The sequence below is a fragment of the Octopus sinensis genome, linkage group LG15, assembly GCF_006345805.1.
Source record: "Octopus sinensis linkage group LG15, ASM634580v1, whole genome shotgun sequence".
NCBI classification, from domain to species: domain Eukaryota; kingdom Metazoa; phylum Mollusca; class Cephalopoda; order Octopoda; family Octopodidae; genus Octopus; species Octopus sinensis.
Window position 1 is genome coordinate 25,356,138 of NC_043011.1, and position 17,500 is coordinate 25,373,637.

Below are 17,500 nucleotides of genomic sequence, written 5' to 3' on the forward strand. Positions count from 1 at the left end.
AGAAAGAAAACTGACATTGAAATACAGGCTTTGCCTTATGATATGTTTGAGTGTATTACAACAAACTACAATCTGAGTAAGTTAGAGACACTGAGTCAAATTTCTATATTGCTATGTGATTTTGTGTTCTATTGTATATCATCAGATGGTAGTATAATGTAAGAGTAAAGACTCTTAATGAAACAATTGTTGCAGTACTAGATAACATGTTCATCTGTTTTTATTATACATACATACACACACACACGTATGCGTACAGATATGCACAACCACACATATACATACATACATACGTACATACGCACATACATACAACAGGCTTATTTCACTTATATATATATATATATATACATGAAGGCATCCAGCCGTAGAAACACTGCCAGATTTGACTGGGCCTGATGAAGCCTTCTGGCTTCACAGACCCCAGTAGAACCGTCCAACCCATGCTAGCATGGAAAACGGACGCTAAACGATGATGATGATGATGATGATGATGATATATATATATATATATATATATATATATATATATATATATATATATATATATATATATATATGAATAAAAAAATGGAGTTAACGCAGGTGTAATCAAATATTTTTACTTTCGACACATGTTTCGAAAATTCCACTGATATTCAAAAGAATAAATGGTATAAACAATGCAATCTTCTCCTCAGGAAAGTGAAAAAAACGATTTTGTGAGATTTTTGCTGCCCTGGTAACTATTTATTTATTTTTTCCATGTTAATTGTTAACAAGGTAAAAATACACTCATCTATTTAAATATATATATATATATATATCATCATCATCATCGTTTAACGTCCGTTTTCCGCGCTAGCACGGGTTGGACGGTTTCGACCGGGGTCTGGGGAGCTAGGGACTGCCCCAGGCTCCAGTCTAGTCTGGCAGTGTTTCTACAGCTGGATGCCCTTCCTAACGCCAACCACTCCGCGAGTGTAGTGGGTGCTTTTTACGTGCCACCTGCACAGGTGCCAGAGGGGTCTGGCATTCTCCACGTTCGGATGGTGCTTTTTTTTTTATGTGGGGGGGGGGGCAGAAATATAGGGGAGCACCAGTGGGGAGGGGTGGTTCAGAGAAATGATGACAGTTTCTTAGGCAAGTAGAACGTAGGATATCAAGAGGGTAATGCATGGTGAAATAGCGTATTGAGGAGGGGGGTTCGAAGAGTAGACACCTATAATGGTGGTGGGAGAAACAACATCCGGTATAGATGGAGCAAAAATATAGAGATATCCGGTATTGGTGGTGGGGGTGGGCAGGGTGGGTGCACCGCGAATACGCGAAGGTTGAAAAAAGATGATAGAGCGAGACTTGGTCGGGCAGAATTAATAGAGGAGAAATTAGATACAATAGTTAGATAGATAAATAGGAAAACATGTATGATTGGTCGAGAAGTGAAGTGAAAATAAATAAAAATAAAATAAGCATTCAAACTTAGCTGTGCTTGAGATTATAGCTGCTAGGTGAATGAATGAGAGAGCACATGTTGTTGCCTTAAGTAAAGAAATTGACCGGAAAGGAATTTTTGGACAAGGCGGAAGTGTATTAAGGGAACAGGCTTCAAAGATGGCGGAGATCGATAGACAAATACGCGAGGGTTGAAAAAAGATGATAGAGCGAGACTTGGTCGGGCAGAGTTAATAGAGGAGAAATTAGATACAATAGTTAGATAGATAAATAACAACAGATAGGAAAACATGTATGATTGGTCGAGAAGTGAAGTGAAAATAAATAAAAATAAAATAAGCATTCAAACTTAGCTGTGCTCGAGATTATAGCTGCTAGGTGAATATATATATATATATATATATATATATATATATATATATATATATATATATATATATATATATTGTGGTACTCCGTTAGTTGCAATGACAAGGGTTCCAGTTGATCCAATCAACAGAACAGCCTGCTTGTGAAATTAATGTGCAAGTGGCTGAGCACTCCACAGACACGTGTACCCTTAACGTAGTTCTCGGGGAGATTCAGTGTGACACAGAGTGAGACAAGGCCAGCCCTTTGAAATACAGGTACAACAGAAACAGGAAGAAAGAGTGAGAGAAAGTTATGGTGAAAGAGTACAGCAGGGTTTGCCACCACCCCTTGCTGGAGCCTTGTGGAGCTTTAAGGGTTTTCACTCAATAAACATTCACAACACCCAGTCTGGGACTTGAAACCATGATTCTATGGCCATGAGTCTACTGTCCTAACAACTGTGCCATTGCACCTCCACACATACACTCACAAGCATATATATATATACACACATACGTATATATCTATACATACATATATATACAGATATGTATATATCTATACATACATGTATAAGAGCAGGTACTCCTCAAAAGCGACTGGAAACATTCTCTGTAGCACAAGCTAATTGTAGTTCAGGTTTCTGCCACTAGAAGCCACTTGATGTGACTCTCAGATTCTGGCATCATTCTGCTGACTGGCATCATCTACTGAGGTTGTACTGTTACATGGTGCATCTTTGTTTTGCAGTGCTTCTCCCCTGTTTGTTGATTTTTGCGATGGTTAAAACGAAGGAACAGCATGCTTCTGAGAAATTCTGTTTTCTACTGGAGAAAATGGTGACTGAAACAGTTATCATGCTGCAAACAGCTACCAAATCCTCCACTCACAAGGCTTTGGTCAGCCTGGGACTACAGTAGAAGACTCTCTTCCAAGGTGTCACACAGTTGGATTGAACCTGAGATCACAAGGTTAGGAAGCAAGCTCCTTAACCCCACAGCAATCCCTGTGCCTATGAATTGTGCATAAAGTATTGATTTCAAAGTTTGGCACAAGGCCAGCAATTTCGGGGAAAAGAACAAGACAGTATTAGTGATTAACTGGTACTTATTTTATCAACCTTGAAAGGATGAAAGGCAAAGTTGACCTTGGTGGAATTTGCACTCAGATTGTGAAGATAGATGAAATACCGTTAAGCATTTTGCTCAGTGTGCTAACGGTCCTGCCAGCTTGTCTCCTTAAATTATGCATAAACTATTAACAACTACAAGAGATAAAAGATAATTCACGATTCAGTATATGATCAAAGATATTCTAGTTGTGGCCATTCCACCTTTGAATGACATAATCTTATCTAAAGCATCTTTCCTTTCTTAGTGGTAGTATATAATTTGAAGTTGAACTAGCTGCTATTTCTAGAAGATTGAATGACCACAATGTTGCTCTGTTTGTGTGTCTGACTTCAAATCTAGCGACGGGGCAGTGGATAGGTGGTGAAATGTCTGCTTTGTTATCTTTCTTATCTTTGTTGTTGATAGAACCAAGTTTCACTTATACACAGTCATGTCAGTCAAACTATGTTTCTTGTACTATTTATGAAAGAAAGGGATTTTATAATTTTTTTTTTGTGTGGGCTAAGAAACAGACACTTGTCACTATATTAAAGACTGCACTATAGCAATGATAACAATGATGATGATGGCCCCTGACGGTCCATATAAGATTTTTTTGTGGGAGGAGTGTCGTTGCAACTAAATAGTAAATTGGGGATCCACAATAGAATTCTAAGGGTCCCCCACAAAAAAAAACTTGCTTTTGATCTATGTATTGGTATGTATTACATGAAACAGCTAGGTTTCTTTTTCTAACATTTTACAAAAAAGAAAATGAGAATTTTGAAAGGGGTTTCTATAAAATATGGGATCCACCAGAATAAAATAGTAATAAAAGGGGTCCATAGATAAAAAAAAATAGTCAAGAACCCTTGATGGTGATGATGATGATGATGATGATGATGGTGATGATGATCATTACCATGACCACGACCATGACCACCACCATGACCACCACCACGACCACCACCATGACCACCACCACGACCACCACCATGACCACCACCATGACCACCACCACGACCACCATCACCATCGCAATCTGGTCAACTTATCTTTTCATCATTGGTGGAGTGGTAGTCAATAAAGTAGTAGTCCTGCAATTGGTTTGATTCATCTTTAACCATTCTTTTTCTCCAGATATATTTCCTTTATGTTCTAGGATAAATCAGTTTTGCTGAGGTCTGGAAACAGATAGGCTGTGTTAGGTTTAACTCATTTGCATTCATATTACTCTGTCAAATGTAATGCTTATTTATTCACATTGTTTTGATTTAATCATGCATTATGTTGTAGCTTTGAGATTTTGATAACAAGATTGTTTACTTTATAGTACGACATACAGAAGTTGTAAGAGACTATATTTGGCCAGTTTGAACATTAAACAAATAGCATATTTTGGCCAGATATGGCTGGTTTACATGCTAAAGGGGCAAATCCCTCAGACATGTGGTATGATTCTATCAGAAATTAGGAGTTGAAAGCTCAAGAAAGGAAAGAAGTATATATGTATGTGTGAATATAATATATATATATATAATATATATATATATATATATATATATATATATATATATATATATATATATATATATATATATATATATATATATATATCTTTATATATATAAAACTGAGAATGTAGTGTCATAGGCCCCCCAAAAAGTTTAACTTTGGTATCTCTGTTAGTATATATATTTATAACAACAGATGGCTTTCGACTGAGAACAAAGCAACTTGAGCTGGCATTTATGAAGTGAAAGCCTAAAGGCAGGAACATAGGAGATGGACATAAGAGGTGCTGGCAGTCGGCAGTCAGGCCATGAAAGAAAAAACATGGCTGGCTGGACACTGGTCATGTGGAAGGAGGAGAAAGGGGTAGGGGGCGATTTTTTCCTGTCTTCCTTTTCTTTTGGACTTCCCTCTGTCTCCTGTTTCTGAAGAAGAGCTTTGCTTGTAACGTAAAACCCCCCTTTCTTTCCTCCCCTGAGCATCTTATTAATACTTTGCAAGTACCACGACCTCACATTTTTCTTGTCTGTTTTTTTTAATAATTATATATATATATATATATATATATATACACACACATACATATAATACACACACACATACAGACACGTGCGTGTGCGTGCACACACACACACACACACACACAAAATAAGAACTGTTTCAGTTGCATTTTTTATTGATGAATAATTTGATAACATCATGAAAATAAATATTTTCTTCAGGTGAATTAAAAATCTGAAATTTACCAAGAAAATACCAAGATGTGGAATATGGATTGACCCTCTCATTTTGGCACCAATGAAGAGAGTGAAAACATACTGAGATTTAAGCATATTTTATTGGCCTATGGGTTATAAAACAATGGACAATGTCACAGATGATTTTTTAAATGGAATTAGAGAGATAAAAGATAGGAGGGAGACAGAGAGAATGAAATAAGGAGGAGAAGGAAGCGAGGCTGGGTTAAGGGTTAATAATATAGTGTGGCCAAGACAAATGCCCTGGTGCCAGGGAACCTCTATTTTATTAAAAGTAGCACCTAAATCCCCTCACATCCTATCATTCTTAAAAGAAGAAAGGACACATTAGGCAAACTAGACATAAATAATGTCTACTTACACAGGATAGTCACAACAAGAACAACAATCATCATCATCGTTGCTGTTGTTGTCATCTCCCCCATCATCATCATCATCTTTAGTTGCAGCAGCAGTGGTAGGAATGATGTAAAGAGCTTAGGGTGTTGTTTACAGGTTTATTGTTATCTAGACTTCTGTTATCTATCTAATGCCATACAAAGACCATAGCTGAATAGTTTCCCTGATAATTTCATACATGATTATATATGAAACTTAGAAAACATCTTTATCTATAATTTTCTCCTACAATTCAGTGCACTTCATAGTTCATGTGCCTAAATAAAATTGGTATAAAATTGGTCATAATTTGTTCATCTTCATTGTTTATCATTTATTTACATCATGAAGTAGGTTCTGAGGAGTTAACCATCTTGCTTTCTAACAATGTGGCTTCAATTTCAATCCTACTGTATGACACCTTGGGCAAGTGTCTTCTATATTAATGGACTGACCAAAGCCTTGTGCATAGATTCGGTAGACGAAAACTAGAAAAAGCTCATTGTTTATATATAATATATATATATTCATTCTTTTATTCTTTTATTTGTTTGAGTCATTTGACTGTGGTCAAGCTGGAGCACTGCCTTCAGGGGTTTTAGTCAAACAAATTGACCCCAGGACTTATATTTTAGTGTTGGTGTGTTTTAGCTGGTGTTGGTGTGTTTACATCCAAATAACTTAGCAGTTTGGCAAAAAGACAGATAGAATAAGTACTAGGCTTAAAATATAAGTCCTGGGGTTAATTTGTTTGACTAAAACCCCTGAAGGCAGTGCTCCAGCTTGACCACAGTCAAATGACTCAAACAAATAAAAGAATAAAAGAATGAATATATATATATTTATATATAAACAATGAGCTTTTTCTAGTTTTCGTCTCTCTCTCTCTCTCTCTCTCTCTCTATATATATATATATTATATATATATATATGTATATATATATATATATATATATATATATATATATATATATATATATATATATATATATACATACGACAGGCTTCTCTCAGTTTCTGTCTACCAAATCCACTCACAAGGTTTTGGTTGGCCCGAAGCTATAGAAAAAAGATACTTGCCCAAGGTACCATGCAGTGGGACTGAACCTGGAACCATATGGTTGAAAAGCAACCTTCTTACCACACAGGCACACCTGTGTCCATCCATATATACATACATATATATATATACAAATACACATTTATATATATATATATATGATATATGATATATATATATATATATATATATATATATATATATATATATATATATACACATACAAATATATACACATACAAATATATATCATCATCATCATTATCGTTTAATGTCTGTTTTCCATGCTGGCATGTGTTTGATGGTTTAACTGGTGTCTGGGAAGCCAGTAGGCTGGACTAGGCTCCAGTCTAATCTGGCAGTGTTTCTACAGCTGGATGCCCTTTTTAACACCAACCAGTCTGAGAGTGTAGTGGTTGCTTTTTACGGGCCACCGGCACAGGGGCCAGAGAGGGCTGGCAACAATCACAATCGGTTGGTGCTTCTTATGTGCCCTCGGCATGGAAGCCAGTCAAGGCAGCACTGGTATCAGCCATGTTCAGATGGTGCTTCTTATGTGCCACTGGCACGGGGATCACAACTACAATTTCCATATGATTTTGATGTACTTGACTCAATAAGTCTCCTCAAACATGGCATATTGCCCTATGATCCAAGGTACTTTTGAGTGGACTGGTTATGCGACACTGGTGTAGGCTACAGCTGTGAACTCACTTTATTTGCCTGGTCTTCTCAGTCACAGCATATCTTCAGAGGTCTTGGTCTTTTGTTGTTGCCTCTGTGAGGCCCACCATTCGAAGGTCATGCTCCACCACCTCATCCCATGTTTTCCTGGGTCTCCCTCTACCCCAGATTCCTTCCACTGTTTGGGAGTGGCACTTCTTCACACAGCTCTCCTCATCCATCCATAGTACATGACCATACCAACGCAAACGTCTCTCTTGCATGTGTGTGTGTGTATTTGTGTGTATGTGTGTATATATGTTTTTGTATGGGTGTGTATGTGGGTGTGTTTGTATACTTGTGTACAAATGCATATATGAAGAGTGTGGATGTAGGTATGTTATTTGTTGTATGGATGTACATGTTTGTGTATGCATATGCTTATGTTTGCGTGTATGTTGGTTGCTGGTGTCTTAGTGTTGGTTGCTTGTATGCTGGTTGGTGTTTTGCTGATATATATTTTGGGTCATGCGTGTGTGTGCTGGTGCCTGCCATATCTGCATGCATGCACATATGCACACAAACTTATATACTCACTGGCTTTACTTAAGCCATATTCAGACACACTGATACTGCCAGTTTCCTGTCCAACAACCTCATGGTCAAGAAACTCCCTTTTTCTGATGCAACAGGTGTCACTTACCAAGTGACATAATTCACTGTAACACCATGTGACCCTCATTGACCAATAGCAGCCCATATTCTGGTAGCTATCTTGGACTTCCTGGAACTCTTCTTCATTTAGCCATTCCAGAAGCCTGAAGGAGATAAACCCCGTTAGGGGCCTTCAAAACTTGAAGTAGCATGGAAACCAAATCAAACTGTTTTAAATAAAACTTGTAACTCCTAGTAAATGTGTTAAGTGCCTTTTTCTTTCATTTGTTTGGTACCAAGTCAGTAGTGGAGGTGGATGCTCTGAGAGTGTAGCTGCAAAAAAAAAAAAAAGAAAAACTTGAGCAATATCATGATTTAGCATGAGTGCGCTGAAGAGATTGTGGAAGACCAAGACAGTGATTATTTCTGTAGTAATTGGTGCAATTGGTGGAAGCACAATGGCTCAGTGGTTAGGGAAGCGGACTTGCAGTCGGAGGATCATGGTTTTGATTCCCAGACCGGGTGTTGTGTGTGTTTATTGAGCAAAAACACCCAAAAGCTCCACGATGCTCTGGCAGGGGTTGGTGGCAACCCCTGTTGTACTCTTTTGCCACAACTTTCTCTCACTCTCTCTTCCTGTTTCTTGAGTAATGCTGCCATGGACTGGCATCCCATTCAGCTGGGTGGAACACATACGCCACAGAAACCAGGAAACCGGGCCCATGAGCCTTGCTAGGCTTGAAAAGGGCGAAAAAAAAAAATTGGTGCAATTGGCACAACCCCTAAAATGCTACCTGAAAGAAACTGAAAGGGATTTGAATTCAAACTTGCATTGTTGACCTGCAGAAAAGCACACTCCTATATTCTTCAAGTATCCTAAGGAAGATTCTTGAGATTTGAGGATACTTGTCACTAAATACCAAGATAAACTAAATTAGTATGCACTAGTGTAACAACATCAACAACAACAACAGTCCTTTCTACTAAAAGCAAAAAGCCTGAAATTTGGTGGGAATGCACTAATCGATTACATTGACCCCAGTGTTTCACTGGTACTTAATTTATCAACCCCACAAGGAGGAAAAGCAAAGTTGATTTTGGCAGAAGCTGAACTCAGAACACAGCAACAGATGAAATACCACTAAGCATTTCATCCTGTGTGCTAATGATTCTGCCAGCTCACCACCTTAATAAAAATAATAATAATAATAATAATAATAATAATAATGGTTTCGAATTTTGCCACAAGGGCAGCAATTTTGGGGGTGGGGGCTAGTCAACTATATTGACCCCAGTGTTTCACTGGTACTTAACTTATTGACTCTGAAAGAATGAATGACAAAGTTGACCTCGGCAGAATTTGAACGCAGAATGTAGCAATTGGTGAAATATCACTAAGCATTTCGTTCGGCATGCTAACAATTCTGCCAACTTGCTACCTTAATAATGATGATGATGATGATGATGACAACGACGACAATGATGATTTCAAATTTTTGCACAAGGCCAGTAAGTTTGGGGAAGGGGTCTAGTTTGTTATATTGACCTTAGCACTCAACTGGTACTTATTTTATTGAGCCAGAAAGGATGAGAGCCAAAGTCAACCTTGGCAGAATTTGAACTCCGAATGTAAAGATGGACGAAATGTTGCTAAGCATATTACCTGGTGTGCTAATGATTCTGCTCGCTTGCCACCTTAATAATAATGAAATGACATAACATGAAATTACTAATTGCTTTGTATTTTTGTTGTTTTGCAGATGAATGTAACCAAATTCCTTTACCAGCCATTCCTGGGTTAACCTCAACAGTTTCTCCTGTTTCTCAGTCAACAGTACAAAATAATTCAGTTTCTCGTGGTGTCCCTGTCCCACGGTCACCTAATCGGAAAACTATTCCAAATAACACTTTTATAACTCGTTTGTATGGAAACTGTACTACACATAAAGAATGTCCTGAATTTGCAGAATGTAGGCCATTAGCATGTGAAGGCTATGTCTGTATATGTATTGAAGACTTTGTGCCAGCCAGAAATTCTACAGTTTGTATTAAAAGTGAGTACACATCCCTTTTTCTTTTTTTTATTTCTTATCTTTTACATGCTTCAGTCATTGAATTGTGACCATGGTACTTATTCTCTCAGACTCTCTTACCGAACTGCAAAGTTATTGGGACATAAACAAACCAGCAATGGTTGTCAAACAGTGGAATGGGGAAAGCACAAACAAAAACACACACATACACACATGCACATATACACACAAGCACACACACTCACATATATACATATATGCATGCATCACACACATACACACAAACACACACACATATATGCATGCATGCACACACACATATATATACGCATGCACCCATGCACACACATGCATGTATATACATTGGGCTTTTACTCAGTTCCTGTCTACCAAATTCACTCACAAAGCATTGGTTAGCCTGGAGCTGTCATTGAATACACTTGCCCAAGATGTCACATAGTAGGACTGAACCTGAAACCATATGGTTGCTAAGAGAGCTTCTTAACCACGCAGTCATGCATGCAACTACCTGAAAAAAATCTTTAGTAAATTTTCTCACTGCTCCCTGTTGAGTTTAGAGAGTTGTTAGAATGTCAAATGGTATTCCTTGCTGTATTTGTTCTAGAACTCTCTGCCCTGAGTTCAAATCCTGCCAAGGTCAACTTTGCCTTCCATACTTATGAAGTTGTTAAATAAGGCATAAGTCCTTTTTTTCTTTACCTAAGTCCTTTGCCCTTTAGGGAATATACCATCATCATCATCATCATTTAATGTCCATTTTCCATGCTGTCGTAAGTCAGCCATCAGTAACTTTTTCCCCACTGTTCTGGGCCTATGACTGACTTTTCTGCTTCTCTGCAGTTGAATTCTCTCCTTTTCCCTTTCAGGTTTTGCTGCATTGCTTCAAATGTTTCCCCGAGAGAAGGACTTCCTCTCCCAGTTTTTCTAGTTCAATGCTTCTGTATTTTTGCTTTCTTTTGGTAGGGCTTTAAGCAAATCCATTTTTACCTCTGGGAATAGGTGGTTCTTATTAGCCTAGTATCTGTCCTTTCACTGATCCAGCATGTCATAGCTGGCATAACTCTCAGGGTCATCAAGGCATACGCTGCAACAAGGTCTTGACCTTACAGTCCAGTACTGGAGTCAGTTCTTCTTTTCATCCCATCCTTCTGTCTGTCAATCTGTCTATCTCTGTCTGTCTGTCTCTATCTGTCTGTATGTCTGTCTCTATCTGTCTGTCTGTCTATCTGTCTATCTGTCTATCTGTGTCTGTCTGTCTCTATCTGTCTGTATGTCTGTCTCTATCTGTCTGTCTGTCTATCTGTCTGTTGTCTCTCTCCCTTTCCCTCTCCCTCTCCCTCCCTCCCACTCTCCCTTTCTCTCTCTCCCATGACTGAAGTAGGATGGGCTCTGCCAACTTTAAAATGTTTGAAGTATTTTATATGACATGATGGTGCTCTTGTGACTTCATCAGTTGTTGATAGCCCACATAAACAACAAAGGATTAATACTGTATGTATCCTGAGTCAAGCAGTTCAAGATTTAGTGATGACAGTGGTGATTATTACACTTGTGAACCAAATATATCATGATTCATTCTACTCTTGTAATTGATCACTTAGAGACTGAAGTTTTGATTTTTTAAAAATCTGAAAGAAATATGTTTTTGTACAGCCATCAGTATCCTACTTAATATAAATACATTGTAAAAAAAACAAATTTACTATGGTATTTGTCTAGAGATAGTATCTCTTACAGTATAAGCTGTTTAAAAACACAAATTATTTCAGTAGCCAATGAAGATCATCCTGAAGTGGAAGATGAAAATGTTAGATATGCATTTCTGCCTTGTATAGCTTTGTCAGTAGCATGAAGCCATTGCCAACTACATGCAAAGATGAAATCCCTTGATCAGAGCGACAAACTGGCCTCCGTGCCGGTGGCACGTAAAAGCACCATTCGAGCGTGATCGTTACCTGCGTCGCCTTACTGGCACTTGTGCTGGTGGCACATGAAAAAACATTCAAGTGAGGTCATTGCCAGTGCCACTAGACTGGCTCCTGTGCAGGTGGCACACATAAAGCACCATTTGAGCGTGGCCATTGCCAGTCCTACCTGACTGGCCCTCATGCCGGTGGCACGTAAAAGCACCCACTACACTCTCAGAGTGGTTGGCGCTAGGAAGGGCATCCAGCTGTAGAAACTCTGCCAGATCACACTGGAGTCTGGTGCAGCCATCTGGTTTGCCAGACCTCAGTCAAATTGTCCAACCCATGCTAGCATGGAAAGCGGATGTTAAACAATGATGATGATGATGACTGTTATAGGGAAACAAAGACTGAACAATCACTGAAGTTGCAATTAGCTGTCTTGTTGAATAAGAGTCCACTATATGAACAGAAACAGCATTATAGTTTTATCCATTACTGAAATAGTTTGTATTTATAAATACAGCATATCTATAAGAGATACTATTGCTAGATGAATACCACATGAAATTTGTCTTTTCATGTTATGTTTACATTAAGTAAGTGCAGGCATGGCTGTGTGGCAAGAAGTTTACTTTCTAATCACATGGTTCTGGGTTTAGACCTCCTGTAAGGAAGCTTGAGTGAGTGTCTTATACTACAGCCTTGGGCCAATCAAAGCCTTTTGAGTGGATTTGGCAGACGGATACTGAAAGAAGACTGTCATATATATGTGTGTGTGTGTGTGTGTGTGTGTGTGTGTGTGTGTGTGTGTGTGTCTGTGTGTTTGTGTCTATATTTGTCCGTCACCAGCATTTGACAATTGGTGTTGGTGTTGGTGTGTTTATGCCACATAATTTAGCAGTTCGGCAAAAGTGACTCATAGAATAAATACTAGGCTTAAAAAAAAAGTACTAAAGTCAATTTGTTCTACTAAAATTCTTCAAGGCAGTGCCCCAGCATGGCTGAAACAAGTAAAAGACACACAGATGGTTCTTTTAATCTAACACTACTTCTGTTGCATGTAATGGATACTTTTGTATATTTTACAAAATGCTTTTTCAGAATCAAGACTTTCCGAAATATGTGAAGTTGACGAGCAATGCCCAGGAGAATTTTCGTTTTGCACAAATGGTCTCTGCACATGCACAGCAGGTCTGGAAACAATTGATAATATCCATTGCAGTGTTCCAGGAACATCACTGCATGGTTACCAATGCAATAGTACAATAGTCTGTGCCATTCCAGATACAAGTTGTAGGAATGGGGTTTGTTCCTGCATCTCAGGTTTACGTCCCAAAACAATTGAAGAGTTTGCTGCATACCCAAATGAAATTTGGAGCTGCATTGAAGAAGGGTTTTCTTTGAGTAAGTTTATCCCATTTTTCACTCATTATACTAAAGAAACTCCCTATAAAATAGAAAAAAATATGAAATAATCAAAATGCATTCTTAACCCTTTCGTTACTGTATTTATTTTGAGATGCTCTGTGTTTCTTTCAATTACTTTAAATATAACAAAGAACTTAGTGAAATAACTTAGCTATCATTCAGCTAGTGTTAGGAACATAAATTGTGACTAAGGTTTGGTGGAAGATTTTAATTGAAAACTTATGAAAACAAGACATTTGTATTTAAAACCAGAGCCAGTTTCAGCCGGGTTGGTAATGAAAGGGTTAAAGCATATATTTCTTATTTCATGAAATTATGGTGGTGGTGGTGATGGTGGTAGGGGTTGTTGAGTACACTACTACCACCACCACCACCACCACCACCACCACCACCACCACTGGTTTCAAATTTTGGTACAAGGCCAGCAATTTTTAAAGAGAGGTGGGCAAGTTGATTACATCAACTCCAATGCTCAACTGGTTCTTATTTTATCAATCTCAAAAGGATAAAAGGTGATGTGGACCTCAGTGGAATTTGAACTCCTGGCCAGCCTGGTGAGGGTGCCAGTATAGTCAGCAAGGACCTGACCATGCAATAGTTTGTACTAGATTCCATATTACCTGCAGCAATCACGAGAGACTTCACAAGTGACCTGACATTGATGGAAATGATGATGAGGTTCAGAGACTCTTGTCCTGCAAAGCAAAATATCCACAGCATATAACTGTACAGAGAGCTGTCAGTTGTGCAGCAGAACCTAGCACTTACATATTATAAGAATACAAAATCTCTACTACAGTGATCACTCAGAGTACTTGGCAGGATGGTCCTGCTCATGATATTCAAGCTGCCATTAAGGCTCAATAGTTACCAGCAGAGCCGCAAGTGTAAAATATAATTTTGTCTGAGTGCACAGTGTTCTTAGTGGTTAGTGATGGTCTTTCTTAGTCATGAGTGGACAACCATCATCATTTATGTATGTATATATGTATGTATGCATGTATGTATGTATGTATGTATGTATGTATGTATGTATGTATGTATGTATGTATGCATGCATGCATGCATGCATGTATGTATGTATTTATGAATGTATGTATGTATGTATGTATGTATGTATGTATGTATGTATGTATGTATGTATGTGTACGTATACGTAATATATATGAATGAATGCATGTATGTATGTGAGCATGTATGTATATATGTATGTGTGCATGTATGTATGTAATGTGTATGTATGCATGTATGTATGTATGTATGTATGTATGTGTGCATGTATATAATATGTATGAATGTATGTATGTATGTAGCACATAGACAGTTGTATGCTAACATTTTAAATTGCTTTTTAATGTTTTATGTTTCAGATGAATGCAATCATGTGGTGATTCCAATACCAAAACAATTAAATGGTTCACAACATCAGACTTTTGGCAATACAAGTCTTGAAGATAGATGTTACAGCAATGACGATTGTCCTTTCCATGCTGACTGCCAACCTCGAAGTTGCGATCTTTTCATTTGTATCTGTTCTGAAGGATATAGACAATCACCTGATAGGTCAAGATGTGTAAAACGTGAGAATATTTAAGATTAATTTTACAATTTGATATTAGAATGTTTCATATTGTTTGATGAAATCGAAATTGGAATCAAATTCGATGACTGGCATCCGAGCTAGTGGAGTGCTAAGAGTACCATACAAACAAGCTGGCCTCCGTGCCGATGGGCACGTAAAAAGCCCCATTCGAGTGTGATGGTTACCTGTGTCACCTTACTGGCACTTGTGCTGGTGGCACATGAAAAAACATTCGAGCGAGGTCGTTGCCAGTACCACTGGACTGGTTCATGTGCAGGTGGCACATAAAAATCACCATTTGAGCGTGGCAGCTGCCACTATCACCTGTCTGGCCCTCGTGCCGGTGGCACATAAAAGCGCCCACTATACTCTCGGAGTGGTTGGCATTAGGAAGGGCATCCAGCTGTAGAAACTCTGCTTGATCAGATTGGAGTCTAGTGCAGCCATCTGGTTCACCAGACCTCACTCAAAACGTCCAACCCATGCTAGCATGGAAGGCGGACGTTAAACGATGATGATGATGATGATGATGATACCCCGCTATCTCAATAACTTGGTAATATTAATCTTATCTTTTTATCTTTCATTTTTTATTTGTTTTAGTCATTAGACTGTGGCCATGCTGGAGTACCACCTTGAAGGGTTTTAGTTGAAAAAAATTCACCCCAGTATTTATTTTTAAGTATAATAATCATTCTGTTCTTTCAGTCTCTTTTGCTGAACTGCTAAGTTACGTGTATGAAAACAATCCCACACCACTTGTTAAGTGGTGGGGGAGGGGGACAAACACAAACACAAAGATGCACACGCTTAGCAGTTCAGTAAAAGAGATCAGTGGAAAAAGTGCCAGACTTAAAGAAAACAAGTACTGGGACCTATTTGTTTGACCAAACCAGGAGTCTCTCAACCATTTTCTATCTATGGACCCCTTTGATTACTATTTTATTCTGGTGGATCCCCATTGTCATTCAATGTTTAGAAACTAGTTTCAGAGAAACTTTTTTTCAAAATTCCTATTTTGTTCATCACATATTAACTTGTTAAAATTGAACTAAATAAAATGTTAGAGAAAGAAACCTAACAATTCATACATCTAAAGCAAAAGAAACCTAACAATTCATAAAGCAACATTTTTGAATATCATCAGGGGCCCTTAAAATACTATTGTGGATCCCCAATTTACTATTCCGTTGCATTGGCCTCCAAAAACCTTATATGGACCCTCAGGGAACATATGGACCCCAGTTGTGAACTACTAGACTAAACCCTTCAAAGTTTTACCCCAGTATGGTTGCTGCCCTATGACAGAAACAACTAAAAAGAAAATAATTAAAAAGAAAATAAACAAATTCAAAAACAAAACATGTGCATTCCATTGCCAAAAGTGTACACAAAACATACCCCATCAAAATTACCACCCCCCAAAAAATAAACAGAAAACAAAATAAACTAAATATATAAAACATATATAGTAAGTATAGGAAACATAATAAAATGTGTTTTATTTATTTCTATGTCTTTTTAGTGTCCAAGCTTGGAGAGTCATGTAATAGTGACCTAAACTGTCCAAATGAATTTGCAGAGTGTACTTCTGGACAGTGTGTGTGCAAAGAGAATTTTTCACCAGTCTCAGACATGTATTGCAAGTATGCCGGAACTGTTGTTTATGGAGATGCTTGCAATGCCACTAATTCTTGTACTTACCCAGATACTGAATGTAATAATCGCTCATGTCAGTGCCAAGAAAACTTCCGAGAGAAAACTGCCCAAGAAAGTCGTTCTTTTCCCGAGTTGATGTTTAGTTGCATCAAGAAGAATTTTTCATTAAGTAAATATATCCTTAACAAATTTACAACAACAACAACAAGAATAATAATAATAAAAATAATCAATTCTTTTATTGGTCACAAGGGCTTACATAAAGTTACATGAAGAGACAAAGACAGGATGATACAAATGAGTTTTAAAAGCGTGTAAACAAAAAATAACATAGAAAATTTGGTTTTGGTATGGTAGGTATTGTTGCTGCCATGGTTTATGTTGCTGATGTTGATGGTGCTGTTGTCGGTGTTGGGATGAGAGGCACCCTTTTTTCTTTCAGTTTAGGGAAGAAAGCTTTTAAGTGAGTGGTTGAAAGGCAAATGTGGCTCTTTGCCTTCATTCTATGCAGATGATGGTGGACTCTCCCATCAAAGACGACACATGAGTGTTCAGCTTTTGCTGAATGACCTGCATAAGTGATTTGTTTACATTGATCAAATGTTCATGCTGTACATTAGCTCACTCCCTCCATCAAATCGACATTGCCTGAACAGATGCACTGTGTACCCTGAATCAGGTGTTGAGGTGATCGCAGAGCAACATGAGATGAAGCATTTCGTTCAAGAACACAAGGCAGCAAGCTGGTAGAATTGTTAGTGCATGGTACAAAATACTTACTGGCACTTCTTTCTGCTTTATGTACTGAGTTCAAATTCCTTCAAGGTCAGTTTTGCTTTTCATCCTTTTGGGGTTGATAAAATAATTACTAGTTGAGCACCAAAGGTGATATTATTGACTCATCCCAACCTTCATAATTTCAGAGGAAAGAATTATGAATTATTG

The 17,500-nt window shown here is 38.0% G+C and overlaps 1 protein-coding gene across 3 annotated transcripts in view; it reads left to right on the forward strand.

Moving 5' to 3' along the window:
- The window catches only part of LOC115219958, a 34,915-nt gene that overhangs the window by 46 nt on the left and 17,369 nt on the right, over positions 1-17,500 (forward strand). For all 3 annotated transcript variants that reach the window (XM_036509557.1, XM_036509558.1, XM_036509559.1), the window contains exons 1-5: positions 1-76; positions 9,683-9,976; positions 12,988-13,290; positions 14,685-14,894; positions 16,422-16,724. The exon at positions 1-76 is cut by the window's left edge and continues 46 nt beyond it. In XM_036509557.1, coding sequence (XP_036365450.1) covers positions 43-76; positions 9,683-9,976; positions 12,988-13,290; positions 14,685-14,894; positions 16,422-16,724 — 1,144 coding nt within the window. In that variant the 5' untranslated portion in view covers positions 1-42. The remainder of the gene's footprint in view (positions 77-9,682; positions 9,977-12,987; positions 13,291-14,684; positions 14,895-16,421; positions 16,725-17,500) is intronic.